The following is a 19,711-nucleotide window of genomic DNA, read 5'->3' as shown; positions in this document are numbered from 1 at the left end:
CAGAGAGGATGTCTCTAGCACCCAAGGCTGCAGTCGCTGGAATGCTGTAACCAAAATGGCATAATAAAAAGGAGCAGCCTAAAATGTTTAAGGCCGACACATAGAACAGCGGTTGAAAAACTGGTTGCAGGTGAACAGGGAGTTGCCGGCTGGTGACTGGGGTGCTCCAAGCCTTTTCTGGGGACTTCCACTCCCTGTTGAGTTTTCCATGAGAACTCTCGGGTTATTTTGTCAAGTTCTGTCCCGGGTTTTTCAACTCCTTCACGCATTTCCTCCCTTCCAGCGGGACTCATGTTTCGCCAATATCCTCTTGCTCTGCCTTAACAAGCCGGGTCTGCTGGAGAGGCTGGCTGTTCCCTGTGTGTCTGGAAATGTCTGTATTTCACCTAAAATCTTGAAGTCCGTTTTCCCCAGGTCTAGAGTTTTCACCGAGTCCGCCTGGTTGTTGGTCCTTTTCCCTCCAGCAGCTAATGTTTGCCTGCTTGCTTCGTAATTAACCGATTTTATTAAGGTGTGATTCATAGTGAAAGGAACAGGTCTTAAATACACAGCTGGATGAGTTTGGACACACATGCACCTGTGAACACCAACACCTCCAGCAAGATGTGAGACGTTTCTGGTGTCTGAGCTCTGTTGCCGGACAAAATATTTTTGAGATTCACACGTGTGGCTCCTGTCCTCTGTAGGCTGGGTTTTGTCACTGTGCCGTCATATTTCCCGGCATGAACTAGCATGGTGTGGTTATACGTTCTCCTGTGGGCGGGCATTTGGGTTGTTTCCAGTTTTCGCTGTTATAAGTAAAGACGTGTGAACATCTCGTACAAGTCCTTTCACGGAGGTCTGTCTTTGTTTATCTTGGGTAGGTCCCTCAGAGCAGAATTGCTGGGTCATAGGTTAGGCGCGTGTTTAGCCTTTTAAGAAACCGCCAACCCATTTTCCAGAGCGGTTGTACTGTTTTACACTCCCATCAGAAATGTGTGAAACTTCCAGCATTTCCGCTTCCCAGTCTTTACCATTTTCGCCCCTATAGTGCTCATGAAGCAGCCTCCCATTAGTTTCCATTCGTATTTCCCTGGCGAGTCGTCGGGGAGCACCTTTTCATGGGCTTACTGGCTAGTTCTCTGTCAGTGTCTACATTGTGTATCTTGCCCGAGGTTCTAGGACCTCTGGAATCTGTGGCTGAACGTAGTATTTTGTTTAATACTCAGTTTGGGGAAACTGTCTGTTGTTATCACTTCAGAGATCGCTTCTGCTTCATCCTCCCCCTTCTCCTTCCAGGGCTCCGGTCACGTGTGTGTTACGCCTTACCGCTTCCTCTCTTTCACCTTCTCCTCCGTCTTTCCTTCCTCTCTGCGTCTCCATAGCTTCGTTCTGGATATTTTCCCCTGAACTGTCCTCCAGCTCGCCAACTTTCCCCTTCGTTGTCTTCAATGATACTATTCCCTCCACTGAGTTCCTATGCTTCGGACGTTAGCGTTATGCACGTGCCCACTCTCTTCTGTAGTGTCTAGTGCTGCTGAAATTCCAATCTCACCTGTTTACCTCCTTGAATGTAATTAACACAATTATTTTAAAATGTCTGTCAACTCCGGTGTCGGGAACCCCTGTGAGTCTGCTCCTCTTGCCCGTTATTCCTGCTGGGTCTTGTCTGTGGGGTCTTATCTCCTTGTGTGCCTGGTTATTGCTAGTTGTGTGCTAGACATTGTGCTTGCAGACTTGTTTGTGGAAATAATTTGAATCCTAAGATGATGTTGTTTTCCACCAGAGAGGGTGTCTGTTTACTTGTGCCCAGCATTTAGGGCTGCCCACAATCTAGGTTCGCCTCGGTCCGGTACTAGGGACTGAGTCTATTCGGCACTCTGCTGCGGTGGCGTTAAGGGTTTAGCCGTATCCTGTTTACCCGTATCCTCTTGTGTGTGTAAAAAATTCAGGGACCATATAATTTTGCATGTTTATTTGGGATAAGTTCTTTCAGGTAATGTCACCTATGGTGAAAGTGACAGTAAAATTAAAGTCCATCTAAAATACAGTCTAGGGGCGCCTGGGTGGCTCCGATGGTTAAGTGTCTGCCTTCAGCTCAGGTCATGATCTCAGGGTCCTGGGATCAAGTCCCACATCGGGCTCCCTGCTCAGCGGGGAGTCTGCTTCTCCCTCTCCCTCTGTGATCTCTCTTGCTCTCACTGTCCCTCGAATAAAGAAATAAAAATCTTTTAAAATAAAATAAAATGCAGCCTAGTCAGAAAATGCCATTCATTCAAATGCTCAAGAAAAGACACATAGAGTGTCTGCCTGTGGTGTTCCCACACCACCACATCTGAGTTTTTCTTATGCTCGGACTGCACTGTCTTGTTCTCCCAGTTTGTACCAAGGGGGAGTCCGCCCAGCTCTCTCCCTTCGGAGGGCCCTGGATCTCAATCTCTGTTTCACCAGCCTTGCAAGGCTGATGGAAACACCACTCAGCCTCTTAGCAAACCTTCCATCCTGGGAAAAAGTTACCCCAAAAGCCAGACTCCTGGGCTTCTGTCCTCCCTCAGATCCTAGCTGTAAATTCTTCACTAATAACCCTCCGGTGCCCTCAAGCAGTTGCGCCCGTGTTCTGTCTAACTTTTCTGGTTCCCCTCATCAGGAGAGCCTGTCCACGTTAGCTGGCCCACTGTGGTGTAAGCCAGAATCTGCAGATAGGCCATTAACGTGGATCGTCTGGCTCTTAGAACCACCTGATAACAAACCGGGATCCCTTCTCAGCTTTTAGAACAGCCCTCTTATTTTCCAGGGGAGGAAGCTAAGACCCAGGCCAGGGCAGAGCTGGGCCGTGAACCGGCTTGCAGACATGCCTCTTGTGCCTTCAGAAGCTGGTGGCTACCTTTGTCCCTTGGAATGAGGTGCCCAGAAGTCACTCCACTCCTCCCAGAGACCTGAAAGCTCTGGGGGCTCAGCAGGAGGGCCTTGTGGCTCAGGATCCCCGAGGCCAGAGCCCCTCTGATCATGCTCAGAACGGCTTGGACACAGCCTGGCCATGGCCTGCCTCGTGGACTTGGGGCTCACAGCAGAGCCTGAAAGGGTCCAGCCTCACCTTTGCTGCGTGGCCCAGAAGCGACGGGGAAGTACAACAGAAAAGATATCATTTCAGGGCTCTCAATTTCTGGCTCTCCCACTAATGCCATCCACTCCTATTTTTAATCTGATCAATTTCACCCTGCCCAGCTCCCCCCACCTCCCCCCGAGCCAGGTGGGCTTGTGACACCTGTCCCACGGGCCCCTGGGCAGCTGAGGGAGTGGCCACAGCGGTGCAGCAGCTCCGTGGGGGGCGAGATTTCTCAATAGCTCCCAGCAAACCGGCCCTTCCACCTTCGCGGGGCACAGGATGTGCAGGGCACCCTGTCTGGTTCCATCTCGCCAGCAGCTGTGTTTCTAGTGAGCAGTTGCCACAGGTGCCTCAAAGAGGGCCTCTTCCGTGGCTGCTGGCCTCTCGGCACCCCTGTTCCATGGCACTGGAACTTGGGGACCTGGAGGCTTGCCCAGGGAGGGAGCGTCACTCTGAGCACTGCAGAGTTGGCTGGAGCTCAGAGAGGGGAGGTAACTTCCCCCAAGCCACACAGCTTTGATGTGTGCAGAATTTAGGTCTGGCCGCCTTCTACTCTGCTCCCCTTCCACTTCTCTCCTCTCCAGCACCTGCAGCCTTGCCCACTTCCAAAGTGTGGTTGGTTGAGTTCAAAGGGCAGCTTGCCCTGTGTGACTTCTAGTCACAGAGGGTCATTGGATGCTAAGAAAACTAAACCCCCTTCTGAAACAAGCTTCTATTTTTGTTCGGCACCATTTCAGTTCCAAAAAAGCTTTACATTTTGCCCAAATGAGCCTCTCTTAGCTGCAGTTTCTTCTGATGAAGGACTTCCCTAAAGGACTTAGATTCTGCCCCCATGGAACATGGGGCAACATGTCTGGGGATGTCTGCGGTTGTCACGACGGGGGTGCTCCTGGCACTGAGGGGGTGGGGTGGGGGAAAGACCACAGAGAACCATCTGGCCCCAGTGTCCATGGCGTGGAGCGGGAAGAGACCCTGGATTCCCCACTGTTGACCGAGCACGTTTAGAACTTGACAAACAGAGGGTTCAGCCGCCTCGTAGCTCTGCAGACCGGAGCCCAGACTTCTCGGCCGATGCTGCCGCCAATTTGGGTCACACTTTTTCACCTGCATCTGCCCATCCGTCCATTCGGCACCCCTTTATTCCAAACCTCGTCTGCCCTGTGGGGCTCGCGGCAGTGTGGGGACGCCTGCAGGCAGGTGGGTGGTGACAAGAATCTATTCTGCACAGAAACGAGTCTCGAGAGGGCTGGTGACACGCGAGCACGGCGCTGGCCACCATCAGTGTCTTGGCTTGATGTCCCACAGTCACATAGGACGTCAGCGTTGGGAGGGGAAGGGCACACAGGACTCCCTGTGCTGTTTTTGCAACTCCCTGTCTGTGATTATTTCAAAGGACAAACCAGTGCAGTGGCTTTGAAAACTGCTTGGAAAATGTTTAACTTGTAAAGTTAAACATACACCTGTCTGAGCGGCTAGAAATCCAACACCTGGGGTTCACCCAGGAGCACGGGGCATGTGGGCTCCCACAGACCCTGTGGGTGAGCACATGTCTAGGCACTCTTCACAATCCCCAGCGACCCCAATGTCGCCCAGTGGGTGATGGGCCCACAAACCCCACTGTGTCTCCGGTGGAACACTACACAGCCCTGAAAAGGAGCTGCATGCGTGGGCCCCACACACAGCGACCCGCCAGGACACGTGCCGAGGGCACAGAGCCAGACCCCGCACGGCGTGACTCTGCGTGCAGACTTCCCACATCGGAGCTGCAGGGGCTGGCGACAAAACCAACACCACGGGGCGCGTCTCAGGGTGGCAGAGTCTAGACTTGGATGGTGGCATCGGCTGCGTGACGGGATGTGTTTGCAAAACCTCATCGACTGTGAGCCCAAAGGGACAGATTTCACTGTCTGCAAATTATGGGAAACGTGTCACTGAAGGAAGTAATAGAAACAATCCCTAACAAAATTGTCACTTCGAGGGGCACCTGGCTGGCTCGGTGGGTGGAGCGTGTGACTCTTTTTTTTTTTTTTTTTTTTTTTTTAAGATTTTATTTATTTATGTGACAGAGAGACAGCCAGCGAGAGAGGGAACACAGCAGGGGGAGTGGGAGAGGAAGAAGCAGGCTCCTAGCAGAGGAGCCCGATGTGGGACTCGATCCTGGTACGCCGGGATCACGCCCTGAGCCGAAGGCAGACGCTTTAACGACTGCGCTACCCAGGCGCCTGGAGCGTGTGACTCTTTATCTCAGGGTCAGGAGTTCGAGCCCCACGTTGGGCGTAGACCTACTTCAAATTGTCACTTTGAGGTTCCCTGTCTGCCTTTATCCAGGTACATTGTGACGCGGTGGCAGATGACCGAACGTTCGAATGTTGGCGTTTGCCGTTCCCTCTTCTCACACGCACCCCCTTGCAGCTCCGCCTTTTTATGCACCATTCGTAACGGCCACGCAATGTTCCACCTGGGAAATGTCCCGTTGAATTTGCCGTTCCCCCATTGCAGAGCGAGACCTGTGGTTTCGTCCCGGGCTTCCGCTAGTATAAATGACGCAGCTGTAAACACCTCTCTGTATACAGTTTTTATTTCTTTAATTTAATTTTAATACATTAAAATTTATTAAATTTCCCCCCAATTTGAGGGGCCATCCTTGGAGTCCTTGGTGTCGGTTTGTGAGGCTGAGATGAGGTTACAGGACCAGGGAGTGTGGAATGAGTGTGTCAGGTGGCGCTCTTCCCCGGCCTTCCTGGCATGGCGGGTAAGTAAGGGGGCAGCTCGCGGTGCTGTCTTTCCACTTACTGCCCTCCGATGCTCGCCAGGCCGTTCTGTCCACTTTGGTCTTTACCAGTTAAGTTACTTGTTACTTGAATTTTTTCAGTGAGTCCTGTGAGGCATCTCAGTGGGGCCCGGCCGGAGTGTTACTAACGTGGTAAAGGGGTCGTCCGTCAGCTTCTGTGCTGCCGTGGCCTTTCCCGGGTCAGTGGTCTTGGTTTCTAGTTTAATTAGCGTTTGTCGTGAAGTTCTACGCGATTCCAGAAGATCAGAGCTGCTCGTCTTCTCCGTTCGTTCTGTTGCTTCGGTTGCTGGAACGTAATTTCTCCATGATTGAGAATAAGTGTCCTGTACAGTTTTACTGATTTGTGTATCTTTCCTTCCTTATTCTATGGCTCTTTATATGGAATCTCTTTGGGTGTGAAAAAAAGGTCTGATCTAATCCAGTGACTCTCACCCAGGGGCAGCTCTGCCCCCCGGGGACATCTGCAGCCGTCACGACTGGGGGTGCTCCTGGCATCGAGTGGGTGGGGGCCGGGGATGCTGCTGACCCGCCCCCCCAGTGCCCAGGATGCCCCCCCAGAGAGTGACCTGCCCTGAATGTCAGCAGGACCCAGGGGAACAAACCCGGCATTAATTATTTGGAAAAAATATTGAGTCTGCCCCTGCGCACGCTGGACGCCAGAGTAAACCCCCAGCGGTAGAGGGTACAAACCAGGGCAACCCCAGTGTCTGTGAGTCACCCCAACTCCGTGTGTGTGGTGAAGTGTGTGCGGCATCCTGGGACCTAGGGAGTCCGATGGTTACTGAACTCAGTCTCCTGGGGGTCAGTGGAACCCCCTGATCCAGGGGGTCTCACCTGGGGGTGATCCTGCCCTTCCAGAGACACTGCGCGGTGTCTGGGGACATCTGTGTCACACTGGGGGAGCTCCTGGCATGGAGGGGTGGGGTCAGGGGCGCCGCCCAGTCCCCACAGCATCCCCCAGAGAATGAGCCGGCCCCGTTGTCGGCAGTGCCGAGCCGGAGAGACCCCATTCTGTTTCCCCGTGTTGCCGTGTCCACAGCCCACCAGGGAAGAAACGCTGCCCCTCCCCATGGTTTGCTTGACCCTCTGTGCTCCGGAGCCTCGTGGGTAAGGGCAGACCCGTTCCATCTGGGGGTGACTGCCTCCCGTTTATGATTACCGCAGCCTCACAATGCACCCCCGGGCGGGGACCTCTGCTGTCCTTGCCTTTCACATGTTCCCATGCGAGATTTGTGTGCAGGGACAGACAGCCCCACCCCGCTCCCTCCTGTCCCCCGGCTTGCCAAGGCTGTGCCGGGCTCCTGGGGCCGGTGAGGCTCTGCTGGGCCCAGGCAGGTCCGGCCAGGCCGGGCACCGGCGCCATCACGTGCTCCTCCTGAGCAGCCATCGGTGAGGAATGTTCCCTGGGCTGAGTCAGGGCCACTGCCGTGGTGCTGCAGTTGGCCTCACCCCGGGGCCGCGGCTGGGCCGTGAGTCAGTGACCGGCTAGGACACCAGCCGGGATGAGGCCTGAGTCTGCCGCGTGCACTGTGGTGACGCAACCGCTGTCTGGTCCCCGCAGCGCACACTCACACACACGCATGTACGTTCACAAGCCCGTGCACGCATATACAGGTGCAGTGCACATGCACAGCCACATACATGTGTGCTTGCGTGCACACGTATGTCTACGCGCAGACAGGCACTGCACACACGTGTTCACACACGTACGTACACACTCACACATCTTCATGCACATGCAGTAAGCACACACACACTCACGGGCATGCACACCCCCCAGAGCAGCCATCCCTGGCCGTCCCCTGCGGCCGGGGAGATAACCCAGCCCAGAGGGAGCCTTTCGGGCCATTGTGCCTGGAACGGGAAGCCAGCCACATTTCGGGGCTTCGTGCTTGGGAGGGAGGCCACAGTTGGGGGCGGCCACAGGGGCATGGGGGTCCTAGGATCCCGGCAGACATTTCTGAGTGTGGGTGCCCAACAGCAGTCCCTGGCCTTCCAAGGAAAACACACCATGGGGCCGGCCCGTTTGTTCTCCATTCGCGTCTATATTTAGCACTGAGTAATTTAGGTATTTGTAAGCCCAGCCAGGGGCAGCTTTCCCTGGGTTGGACGTTTTGTGGCTGCTTTGAAGCTCTCTGCTGAATCAGAGCCCTTGGAAACCCACACGTGGGCTCTGTGCTCCCAGAACAGACACACTCAGGCCTTTCTGACCCAAAAGGGGGCTGGACGTCTGCCGGAAGGGACGAGGAGCCAGGCGGTGTGGAAGGATCTTGTTTCTGGGACTTTTATGGAGGTCATTTTAGACACACATGCAGTTATAACAAATCAGAGAAAGTCCACGTATCCTTCACTCTGTTTTACCCAACGGTAGCATTTCGTGGAAGTATGGTCAGTATCACAAGCGGAATGTGGACATGGATACCGTCCACCGACCTTATTCTGTTGCTGTGGTCCTGTGTGTGTGTGTGTGTGTGTGTGTGTGTGTAATTCTGTGCAAGGTTATCACACGTGCAGGGGCGTGAACCCACTGCCCCCCTCAAGGTAGTCCACGTTTCCAGTGCCACGAGGAGCCCCCTCCTGCCCAGCACCGTGAATCTCTCCTCCATCCGACAATTCTCTCATCTCAGAGATGTGCTATAAATGGAAGCACACATCACGTGACCTTTGGGGATTGGCTTTTTCCACTCAACGTAAGTGCCTGGAGACCACCCGAGGTGTTGTGTGTATCCACGGTCCTTTTTTTTTTTTTTAATTGATAAGTAGAGAATGTTTTGAAAATCTGAAATCTGGGGCACCTGCCTGGCTCGGTCGGAAGAGCATGTGACTCTTGATCTCATGGTCATGAGTTCGAGCCCCCGTGCTGGGTATAGAGATGACTTAAATAATTAAAACTGAAAGGAAGGGAGGCAAGGAGGGAGGGAAGGAAGGGGTGCAGCTGTGTGCCGCTCGCTGGCTGTACGTCGTGACAGAGCACGGGGTGCCGCTCGTTACCGGGCTAGGCGTCTTCCCAGACTCCTGACCCTGGGTTCTGTGCCGGCTCGGACGCCCATTCGGGTCCTCCTGGGAGCTTCCTCAGCCTGGACGCTGAAGGCACCTGGGTGGGCTGTCCTCTGGGGGGCGTCCCAGGCCCAGTGGGGGCTGAGCAGTACCTCTCGGTACTGGGAGCTCCCCTGGTCGTGGAGACCACAGACGTCCCAGACACGGCCCGGCGTCCTTGGGGTTCGCGATCAGCCCTTAGAACCGCTATACTAAAGCCCTTCAATAAGACTGCAGGGAAACTAGACTTTTCACCGCCTCAGGGACCAGGAGAAAAGTGCGCAGCAGAATTGTAAAGCTAGGGTAGCGCCCTCTCACCCTGCTGCTGAGATGCAAACGTGCAGCCACTCTGGGAAACAGCTCGGCGTGTTCTCCAAAACCTGAACACGCGGTTACATCCCTCAGCGCTTATCGCAGAGAAGTAAAGCCTGGTGTTTGTACAAAAGCTCGCACGTGACTTGTGGCGGCCGTGTCCGTGATGGCCAAAAATGGGACTCGGGCCAGGCTCACCTTCAGCCTGCAAACCGCTGAGCGGAGGCCGGCCCGGCGGGGAACGCTGCTCGGCAGAGATCTAGCGACGCGCGTGACAGCCTGGATGCGTCCCCGGCAGATCGGCCCGTGGCGGGAAAGCCGGTCCATAGAGGTTAAGATCCTCCGGGTCCACTCACACGCCGTTCCCGAAATGATGGACGTGTGGGGAAGGAAACCACATCGGTGGCCGCCGGGGCTGGGGGCGGGTTGGGGCAGGAGAGACGCGCCATGCGCTCTGTCCTGTGGGGAGCCCCCCGGCTGCGATGCTGACCGCAGTTTTGCAAGACGCCTTCGTGGGGGAGAGCGAGCAAAGGGCATACGGGCTCTGTCAAGTCCTACAGCTGCGTGTGAACCAACAGGCATCTCAACATTTTAACGTTATTAAAGGTAAATTAATAAAAATATTTGGGAAAGAAAATAGGTCGCCCTCAAACACAAGCAAAGCCGGAATCACTGGTGCAGGAAAGGATTGGTCTTCTCGCTGGGCGAGCAGGTGGGGAGGCCTTTTGACTCGCCCTGAGCTGCTAAGGCGTGACACCCACTTCCTGAAGGTGTGGGGGGCGTGAGAAGACCGCTGGGTGCTATCTGGTCACTAAAGCAGCAAGCACACCTACCCCCCCACACGGAGCAGCAGTCCCCGGAGAATTCGCGGAAGGGCTACTCGGGGTTCAAGAAGAGGGTTTACCACCCATCACTTACCCGCGCTGAGTGCGATACTCCGAGCACACCACCCACACTCAAGGAAAGTGTAGCGGGGTGAATAGTGTCCCCCCAAATTCATGTCCATCAGAACCTCAGAACGGGACCTTAACGGGAAATAGGGTCTTTACAGACGCAAGGATTGAGGAAGAGGTGGTCCTGGATGAGGTGTCCTTATAAGAAGGCCATGGGAGGACCAGGCAGAAGTTGAATGACGTGGCCACACCAGCCTCTGGAAGAGGCAAGAAGGACCCTCCCTGGAGCCTCACGGGGGAGCCCGACCCTGCTCCCACCTGGATTTCAGACCTCTGACCTCCAGGATGTGGGAGAACAGATTCCTGCTGTGTTCAGCACCCTAGTCTGTGGACATATGTCCCAGCCGCCTCGGCATGTCAGAAGGTGCTGGAAAACCTCGCAAAACCAAGTGGGCTCCCTTTTCTGACTGGCGACGTGAATCCCCCCTCCAGCTGCCAGAAGCCTCCCCCGCGCCAGCAACAGGAGCCAGCCCTCCCGCGCAGGCAGCCTCCTGTGGGGGACCAGGTCACAGCCGGGCCTGGGCTGGGAAGTCGGAGGCAGGCACCTGCACAGACAGGAACCACGGGCCTCCCCCTGCACTCAGCCGTACTTAGTGGGGTTCCCAGAGCAGTGCCTGGTACGCGGTGGGCCATCGTCCGGGGCCCACAGCACACGGATGAAGGAGGGGATATCAGACCCAGGACCACAGCACACAGGTGCCTCCCAGGTGACCTGCTGTGCCTCAGAGCCAGGGTCTCACCCAGACGACTCTGCCCCAGGGGACTTGGGCCATGTCTGGGCACATCTGTGTCCATCACAACTGGGACATCCTGGCCTTGAAGCGTGGGGGCCAGGGATGTGCCCAGGACGCCCCCAGACAGTGACCCTGCCCACGGTCAGTGGTACTGGGGGCACGGAGCAGGGCAGGGATCAGACAAAGTGCCCCACGAGTCCCTCATTCTGAGTCATCCCTGCGACAATGCTGTGGTTTGCTGAACTGTCCTGAAAGGCATGGTGGTCACGTCTGGGGAGCACTTACCCCCACCAGCACAGGGGGGACCGTGGGAGACAGCTCGGCTGGGCCTCCCACCACCCCACCTCGACCCGGGGGCATGGGCAGCGCGGCTCAGGTGGGGACTTCTGGGAGACAGGCAAGCCTGGGCCTTCACGAGCCAGCTCACGTCCATCTGCTTCCTCCCAACAGCTCTCTGGACGACAGGGGCCCAGAGCTGATGGCAGACAATGTCAGCCACTAACAACATAGCCCAGGCCCGGAAGCTAGTGGAGCAGCTCCGCATCGAAGCCGGCATCGAGCGCATCAAGGTGAGCGGGACGGGCGAGCGGAGAAGGGTAGAGACCCCTTGTACGGGGGCCCCGCCCCAGACCAGGGGTTACATTCCGGCTGTGCCCTCGCTGTGCAACCTTGGGCCCCTCCCTAACCTCTCTGAGCCTCCATTTCTTCAATGGAGAGACCCAGCTGATACAAAACCTGTGTCGTGGGCTTTGTCACTGCAGGGGGACCAGAGGCAGGGCCGAGCCCACCCCAGCCCTGGGGGTCCTGCCCTCGAGAGCCGCGGGGAAGGCTCTCTCTTCTCCTGCCCACTGCTCAGCCAGCTCGGTCTGGCCCCTGTCGCAGCAGGTGCAGACAGAAGTTAGAGACGTGGTCCGGAGAAGGGAGGACCCAGGGCTCCCTGCTGGCTACTTTCTTCACTTCTGCGTTGTTTGGATTTTTTGAAATAAGTGTGTTTGCTTTTTATGCTAAAAAAAGAAAAAGGACAAGCAGTTCCTGCTCACAGACATTTAACCCATCAGGGAGCAGGGACCCAAAGCCAAGCTGGTGCCTAGCTGGGCCATCAACTCTGCAGACTTGGTTTTCCCAAAAAGGGCCAGCAGCCCAGCTGTGGCCTCTCACGTGAGGAAGGTGCCATCTTCTGATCACACCCGTGTCCACTTGGCAAAGGACGTCACGGCGCCTCCAGCCAGTGGTCTCCTGCCCCGGGCCCCAGCAAGCCGGTAGCCGGGAGTCTCCCTAGAGAAGGCCCAGGTGGTTTCCACGTCTGCCCTGGCCCCGCTCCAGCTGATCTCAGGATCAGTCAGGGCTCCCCGGAGAAGCAGAGCCAGGAGGACGTGTGTAGAGAGAGCCAGAGGTATTTTAAGGAACTGGCTCACAGACCATGGGGGCTGGCAAGTCCGAAATCCGCAGGGCAGACTGGAGACCCGGGCCAGGGCTGACACTGCAGCACGAGTCCCCAAGGCCACCTGCAGGCAGCCTTCCTCTCCTGTGAAGGCCTTCAACTGATTGCACATGGCCCACCCACATTTAGAGGGTTGTCTCTCTACTCCACGTCAACCCATTTAAATGTTAATCTCATGAAAGAATGACCTTCCCAGTGACATTCAGACTAGTGTTTGGCCAAATATTTGGGCACTGTGACCTGGCCAAGTGGACACATGAAAATCACACATCAGACTGATTTTCTGAGCACCTGCCATTCTGCGGTCCCTGCTGGGCACGGGAATTCACCAGCAGGGGCGGCCCAGTCCCCAGACAGACTGAAACCTGACGGACAGCCCCGCTTTGGACAGGGTGGGAAGCAGCAGGCCTCCAGCCCGGCAGCCGGGTAGGAGGGCTCCTGCAGCCCCCCGGGTGGGAGGGGGGCTCCCGCGAGGTGTCTGAATGTTCCAGATCCCCGCGCATTCAAAGCATTCCTTCGGGCTGAAGAAAGAGAAAGGCTTGAAAGCCTCAGTTGACGTGGTTTGACTTTAGTGAGCCGGTTTGGCCGCAGCCCCGGCGGAGAGCGAGCGTGATTCATCCTGGCCCGTTTGATGTGCTGGAGGAGTCCCGCCACCCCTTTGAACGTCGTGGGGAGGAGGGAGCAGGACGGGACCCACCCTCCCCACTCCAGTCCCGCCTGAGGCTTTTCGTCCCCACACCGGCGACCAGAACCGCAAACATCGGCACGTCTGAAAAGCCAGTGGGGCCGTGGCCTGGCAAGTGGCAGCGAGGCGGGCATGGGGGGCCCGGCCCTCGGGGCAGAGCCTCCCTGCGGACGCTGGGGCGTGAGCGGGGGCCACCCGCCTGAGCCACCGCACCAGTTATTTCCAGGGTCCGGAGGCTATTTTTGTCCTTGTGGAGGGTTGCTTTCCAAATACGGCTCCAGAAACCAAGCTCCGCGGGCTCCTCCAAGGCAGCGGCCCTGGGAGCGGCCCGCGTGCTCAGGACAGTGGCAATTGTCAGTGTCTGTGGTTGGGAGTGTCCCCAGGATGAACCCAGAGGCCAGCCTGCAGACTGGGCAGCACTGGGGACGAGGTCGGGCGGCCTTGGCTTTCAGGGGCGCAGGGCCCCAGACCACAGAGCCCGAGGAGAGCCCTCACTCCCGCCTGTCTTACCCTCTCACGCCCCTTCGGCTGCTCCTCCTGTCACCTCGGAGGTGGGGAAGCAGGGGGCCAAGCTCCTCTGACAGTTCCCGCCGCAGGGAGGAGACCCGGGGGCGCCTTCACCCAGGCCCAGGACCCCTGAACCCCAGCGCCCAGCCCCCAGTCCAACCGCGTGGGAGCAGAGCGGGACGGTGCCCACCACAGCCCCAGACACACACTCTGGAGGGGTAGGGTGCACGGCTGGGCCCTGCCCTCTGCTGTGATGAAGCACCCCCTTGCCCCACATCAGCTTTCCCAGGGGCTGAGTGGCCCCTCCCCGCATCTCCCCCCTCGTCTTCTGGGGACCCTGATGCATGTGGCCCCAGGTCACTGGGCCCCGGCCGGCCCAGCGAAGAAACGCACAGGAGCTTGTGTTGGGGTCCCTCCAATGTTCAGACAGTTCTTCCTGTGCCCTCCTGTTTTGGGTGGGAATGGAGTCCTGATCTGAATCCTAAAGAGGGCTCCATCTCTCCCTTTTGTCCAAAATCTGGGCAACTCCTACTGAAGGAGACTCAGTCCTTTCTTCAATCTTTTTAAAATTGTGGTAAAACACACCTAAAAACTTACCAGCAGCGATAGCGCATCCACGTTGTGCACCCACCACCTCTATCACGTTCCAGAACATTCCATCAGCCCAAAAGGAACCTGTCCCCATCAGCAGTCCCCTCCCCAGCCCCCGGCCCTCACGAGCCCCCTTCCCATCATGGAGGAACCTGTTCTGGACGTGTCACACACGTGGGCTCACGCCACGTGGCCTTCCATGTCTGGTTCCCTCCGTGAGCGTCATGGGCTCAGGGTCCGTCCCCAGGCAGTGCGTGTGGGCGCCACGCTCCTGTTGGCAGTCGAGGGATGTGCCTGTGGGCAGTGGACACACTGTGTATCTGCTGGTCCATTGGTGGCACGTGGTGGGTGCACCGGGTGTCTCCGTCCCGGTGGGTGGACACTGCGTTGTCCCCGCCTTGGCTGCAGTGGACGTGCGCGTGGCAGCCCGTCTGACCTCTCCTCTCTCGCCCTTGTGCCCACACGCAGGTGTCCAAAGCCTCGTCGGAACTCATGAGCTACTGCGAGCAGCACGCCCGGAACGACCCCCTGCTGGTGGGAGTTCCTGCCTCCGAGAACCCCTTTAAGGACAAGAAGCCCTGTATTATTCTGTAGCCGCGTTTCCGGTGTCCCTGCCCCTGTCCCTCAGCTAGGGTATCACTCACTGCGCAGTCAGGCAACACATTTCAAGTCCCAAAACCTTCAGTTCTCAAGAAAGGCGAGCAGCTGCCACCATGGATGGGGTGAAATGTGTCCTCCGGGTGTAGGCGGACTGGTGAGCCCAACAGCGCCGTCCGCTCCAGGCCCGGCCGGGAGACGCTGGGGGGCCACGGCCGCTTCCCATAGGGAACAGCAGAAATGCCCAAGTGAGGCACTAGTGGGTTCCGGAAACTCGGCTGCCATTGGGGTAGCCGTCCAGAGCCGGGCCGGGCCGGGCCAAGGGAGGGAGGCAGGGGACCTGGCCAGTGACCTGGCCGCTGCCCCGGGCACCGGGGCGGGTGGCGATCCTCGCACAACTGGCCGTTTGTGGAAACACTGGTGCCGGGCCGACGCTGCTGTGTGTTTAACCGTTTCTTCTCTTCTGAGCCGACTCAAATTGGGGGTTGTGGGGGGGGCCGTGGACTGTTTCGGAAACATGTCTCCTCTTCGCTTAAACCTTTCTTTCTCCACACCACGGAGCACAGAGCTCGGCGGCTGAGCCCGAAGCCACACATTGTGCGGAATGCGCCCGCGGATGTTAGGGGGTGGGAGGGGGGCTTTGTCTGTGCAGCGCACCCCGCGTGGCCACGTGTCACCCTGCTGCGTGGCATCTGTGTGGCATCTGTGTGGCACACGTCCCCCGACAGCCCCGCCGCGGCCCCCTGCCCTTCCCTGGGACCCCACCCCTCACGGAGGTGGATTTCCAGCGGCCTGCTCTGGTCCCGGGAACGGTCAGCTGGGGCCCGTCCTGTTTTGAGCACGAGCGGCGATGTGGGCAGTTCGAGGCCGTGGTTGTACTTGGTTCTTCCAGGCGGTTGTGGTTTGTTTTGTTTTGTTTTCCACTTTTGCCCATCACCGTGGCCATTTTGCGAACAGGAGTGCGGCCTGGGGAGGCCCTGGCTGGCGGGTCCGGAGGCGTCAAGTTCCCGGGAGCAGCGGCGGCCCTCGGGGGTGAGATGCTAATCCGCAGCTCGCACTTCCCTCCGTGGCTTCTCTTTCATCACGTGGGCCCTGTGGCGACCTGGACAGTTAAAGGAGCAGGAGGCAGAGGGAGGGCCCCGCGCACACCCATCCCCTACACCTGTCCCCCACCTGCCCTGCCCCTGTACCCCCCCCCACCAGGAGGGGCCTCGCCTTACAGACTGGGGGCCAGGGCCTCGTGCCAACCTCACGGCTCCTGCTCCCCCCAAGCCCCTGCAAGTGCCAAGGCCCAGATCCCAGCAGCACTAAGGTTTGGGGATGGAGGGCATGTGTCCCCGTGCGGACAGGTGACGTCCCCGTGCGAGCTGGCTCCGCCAGGGTGCAGGCTGTAGGGTCTGGTCTTGCCGCCCGGCTCCCAGCTCAGCTCTCTCCGGCCGGTCCGGGAGCACCAGGGGCTGTGGGGAGCCCAGCTTCTCCAAACCTGCCATTGGGCCGGGAAGCCGCGAGGGCCCGATGCCCTGGCCACCTTTCACTGCGCGGGGAGCCAGCCTCTCACTGTCCTCAGCAAAGTAGCGAGACAGAACAAAAGCTGTTCGCAGCGGGGATGCCAGGGCTCGGCAGGATCCACCCAACTCGAGATCGGGGGGGTGCTTGGCAGAGCAAAGCCTGTCCAGGCCACTTCTATGAAAGAGGCCTTAATCCCTGGAGCCCGTCCTTCCCCTCGCGTCCCCACCCCCCCGGGCTGGTCCTCGGGCCGCGGGTCCCCAGCGAGGACGGGAGGCCCTGGTCTCGGTGCACCCCCTGCCTTGCCAGCTGTGTCACGCCCACACCCGCCCTGTGTCCCCACCCCGGTGGCCCAGGAGCCCGGCTCAGAGTGGTGCAGTGGAACAGAGTCCGGCAGCCCCAGGGCCTGCTCTGGGCTCAGCCGGCAGTGCCCCCAGCCCTGAAGAGAATTCAAACTCAAGTCAGAGCCCCCGGGGCCAAGAGGTGTGGGTAAACTGGACCCAGAGAGGCTGAGGATGGGCACGCTCCCACCTCCGTCGCCACACCTGCCCAGCCGCCTCCCCCAGGGGCCGCCGGGGGCCTTGACCCCAGGAGGCTGCCGTCAGCAGAAGCCCCACCGCGGGGGTCTTTCTAGCTGAGAAAGAAAACGCTCCCTTTTTCCTTCTAGAGTAAGTCTCCGTGTCCGTAGTGTAGACCCCGTGCGTCCTGCATGAAAACATTGTGTGCACGGCGTCTGCGGGAGCTGGCGGAGGTGGCAGCGCGGGCCTGGGCGGGGCACAGCGATGGGAGACACGGGGTCCGGTGTCCCCAGGGGGCTGGCAGCTGGGGCGCCTCCCCTCCCCCACTCCAGGAAGGAGCTAGAATGTGCACTCCCCCCACAGGTGACCCCCCAGGCCAAGAATTAAGTGACTGGGGGTGACCTCTGGCCTGGGGGGTGTGAACCGCGGGTGGTGGAAGGTGCTGCCCTTCCTCCTGTGGCTGCGGCTGGCCCACCAAGCTCTGCGGGCAGGACCAGCCATCGGCCCGCCCCGAGGGCAAGGGGTAGGGGGGCAGTTTCCGGGCCAAGGTGAGGCCACCAAAGGTTGCTCTTGTCCTTCGAGAACACTTAACAAAAGCCAGCCTGCCACGGAGTCTCCGGAAAAGAAGCCATCTGTCGGACACTCCGCCCTCTTCCTTCTCTGTCCGCGGAAACCATTGCCAAACGTTGCAAAGACCCGTCCGGTTCACAGAAGCCATCCGTGGTTCTAGCAGGTTCTACCCCATCTTGGTTCGGATGTTCAGTGGCTTTTATTTCTGATTTAAAAAAAAATTTTTTTTCAGGTGTGCCACACCCACTTTCTTGCAGTGTTTTAATATCGTGTGAATTGTTAATACAGAGTGACTAACCCCCGCACCAAGGCTCCCTGGTCCTCTCTGTGCCCACCGCCTGCGGGGGGTGGGGTCGGGCAGGAGGGTGGGCTGGGCTGCCTCCCCCCACCATGCACACGCATGCACCCCTTGCTGCTGGGAGGGCGCTCCACAGACGGAATGTGGCTTCCGGCAGCCCCACGAAGTGGCCCTCAGCCTCCGTGGACTTTCCAGTTTGCAGTTAGAAAACCTCGGGGAGGGGCACCTGGGGGGCTCAGTTGGTGAAGCGTCTGCCTTCAGCTCTGGTCATGATCTCAGGGTCCTGGGATCGAGCCCCACGTCAGGCTCCCTGCTCAGCAGGGAGCCTGCTTCTCCCTCTGCCTCTGCCACTCCCCCTGCTCATTCTCTCCCTCTCTCTCTCCCAAATAAATTTAAAAAGAAAACTTCGGGCCGCACTGTGTGCGGATCAGCACGCGTGAGCCCTGTGCCCCACAGTTTGGGATCGCCTCCGTCTGGCATGTCCCGCGGGAAAGTGCCTGGCTCCCCTGAGGGCTCAGAGCGCCCGGGGCCTGGTGCCCCCTGCCGTCCAGTTGCCCAGGGGCCATGCTCGGCCCCCACAGACCCCAGGGGAGAAGTCAAGTGAGTCGTGGTCCCGACTCAGACCGTGGAGAGAGTTCAAGGTTAACAACAAATCTGTCCATGAGAGATTCTGACCCCAGCCGAGAACTTTGTGTAAAAATGTGTAGATTCAGCTACATAAAAATTATCCTCTTTGTGTCAAAAAGTATAAGATCAGAAGTCAGTCCAAAAACCCAAACATAGAATTACCACCTGATGTAGCAGCAACCCCATTTCTGGCCGAAAGCAGGGGCTGGAGCCGGTGTTTGCACACCCGAATGTGTTCACAGCAGCACGATTCACAACACCCAGAAAGGCCCATGAGCAGATGAAGGACACACACAGCACAGTCCGTCCACACGCTGAACACAAGCCAGTCCTAGAACGGAAGGGACCCTGACACCTGCCACGACGTGGAGGGACCCCGAGGACACTGGGCTCAGCGAGAGCAGCCAGACCCAGAAGGACACATCCCGCAGGACACCACTCCCAGGAGGTCCCCAGAGGAGTCCCGTCCACACAGACAGAGAGGAGCTGGTGGGAGCCAGGGCTGGGGCAGGGGCTGGGGAGTCCGTGCTTCCTGGGACAGAGTCTCCGTGTGGGGAGATGGAACGTTCTGGAGACGGAGGGTGGGGGTGGCTGCAGGACGGGGTGAGTGTGCTGCGTGCCACGGAGCTGTGCACTGAAAGTGGTTAAAGTGATAGATTTCATGTTATGTGTATTTTGCCACAAACAGAAAACACACAGCCTTGCCCAGCATCCACCCGAGCCATGGGAAGGCAAGGCCGGCGCGGCCGCGGCTGTGGAGCGGCCCGGCCCCTCAGAGCAGCCGTGGGCGGCGACAGGCTCGGGCCACGCCGGGAGGAGGCCTGGCAGCTCTGCTCCTGGGCCTTCACCCAAGAGCCATCAAACGTGTCCATGGAAGGTCTTGGGAGGAATGTTCAGAGCAGCTTTTCTCATGACACCCCCAAGCTGGGAACATCCCAGGTGCTCACCAACACACGGGGATCCATTCGCGCCCGCAGTCCCACGCAGCGGTAAGGGATCCAGCGACCTGGCGACGCTCCGTGAGCCCCAAGGACACCAGGCGCCACGACGCCGTCCTGCGGGCAGGCCTGGGCACCGGCCACGCGGTCAGGGGCGTGACCCCCAAGGATGTCCACACCCTCCTCCCCGAAGCCTGTGGCTGCGTCGCCTCACGTAGAGTCAGGAATCTCGCAGGTGACATGGAGTTAAATACCTGCAGCTGGCGGGGGGGGGGGGGGGGGGGGGGGGGGAGCTGAACTCCCCGGGGGCGCAGCGGCCTCACAAGCCCTCATGAGCGGCGCCTCCGGACGTGCCACGAGCGGCAGGAATTAGGTGGCAGAGGCCAGAGTGAGAAGGCTGTGCGCTGGGATCCCAGCCCTGGGACGTTCTGGAACAGGCACTGCCACGGAGACCACGAACAGATCGGGGCGGGGGAAGGGCGGGAAGGACGAGGGGGTGAGCACAGGAGACTTGAGGGCAGT

At 58.5% G+C, this 19,711-nt stretch overlaps 1 protein-coding gene across 3 annotated transcripts in view; it reads left to right on the top strand.

Moving 5' to 3' along the window:
- GNG7 (G protein subunit gamma 7) overlaps nt 1-17,631 on the top strand; it is a 122,556-nt gene extending 104,925 nt beyond the window's left edge. For all 3 annotated transcript variants that reach the window (XM_026481034.4, XM_026481035.4, XM_057312028.1), the window contains 2 exons: nt 11,362-11,480; nt 14,604-17,631. In XM_026481034.4, the coding sequence (XP_026336819.1) occupies nt 11,400-11,480; nt 14,604-14,729 (207 nt within the window). In that variant the 5' untranslated portion in view covers nt 11,362-11,399 and the 3' untranslated portion in view covers nt 14,730-17,631. The remainder of the gene's footprint in view (nt 1-11,361; nt 11,481-14,603) is intronic.
- Nucleotides 17,632-19,711: the final 2,080 nt, after the last annotated feature.

Source organism: Ursus arctos, unplaced genomic scaffold (genome assembly GCF_023065955.2).
Source record: "Ursus arctos isolate Adak ecotype North America unplaced genomic scaffold, UrsArc2.0 scaffold_14, whole genome shotgun sequence".
NCBI classification, from domain to species: domain Eukaryota; kingdom Metazoa; phylum Chordata; class Mammalia; order Carnivora; family Ursidae; genus Ursus; species Ursus arctos.
This window is presented reverse-complemented; position numbering and strand designations above follow the sequence as displayed.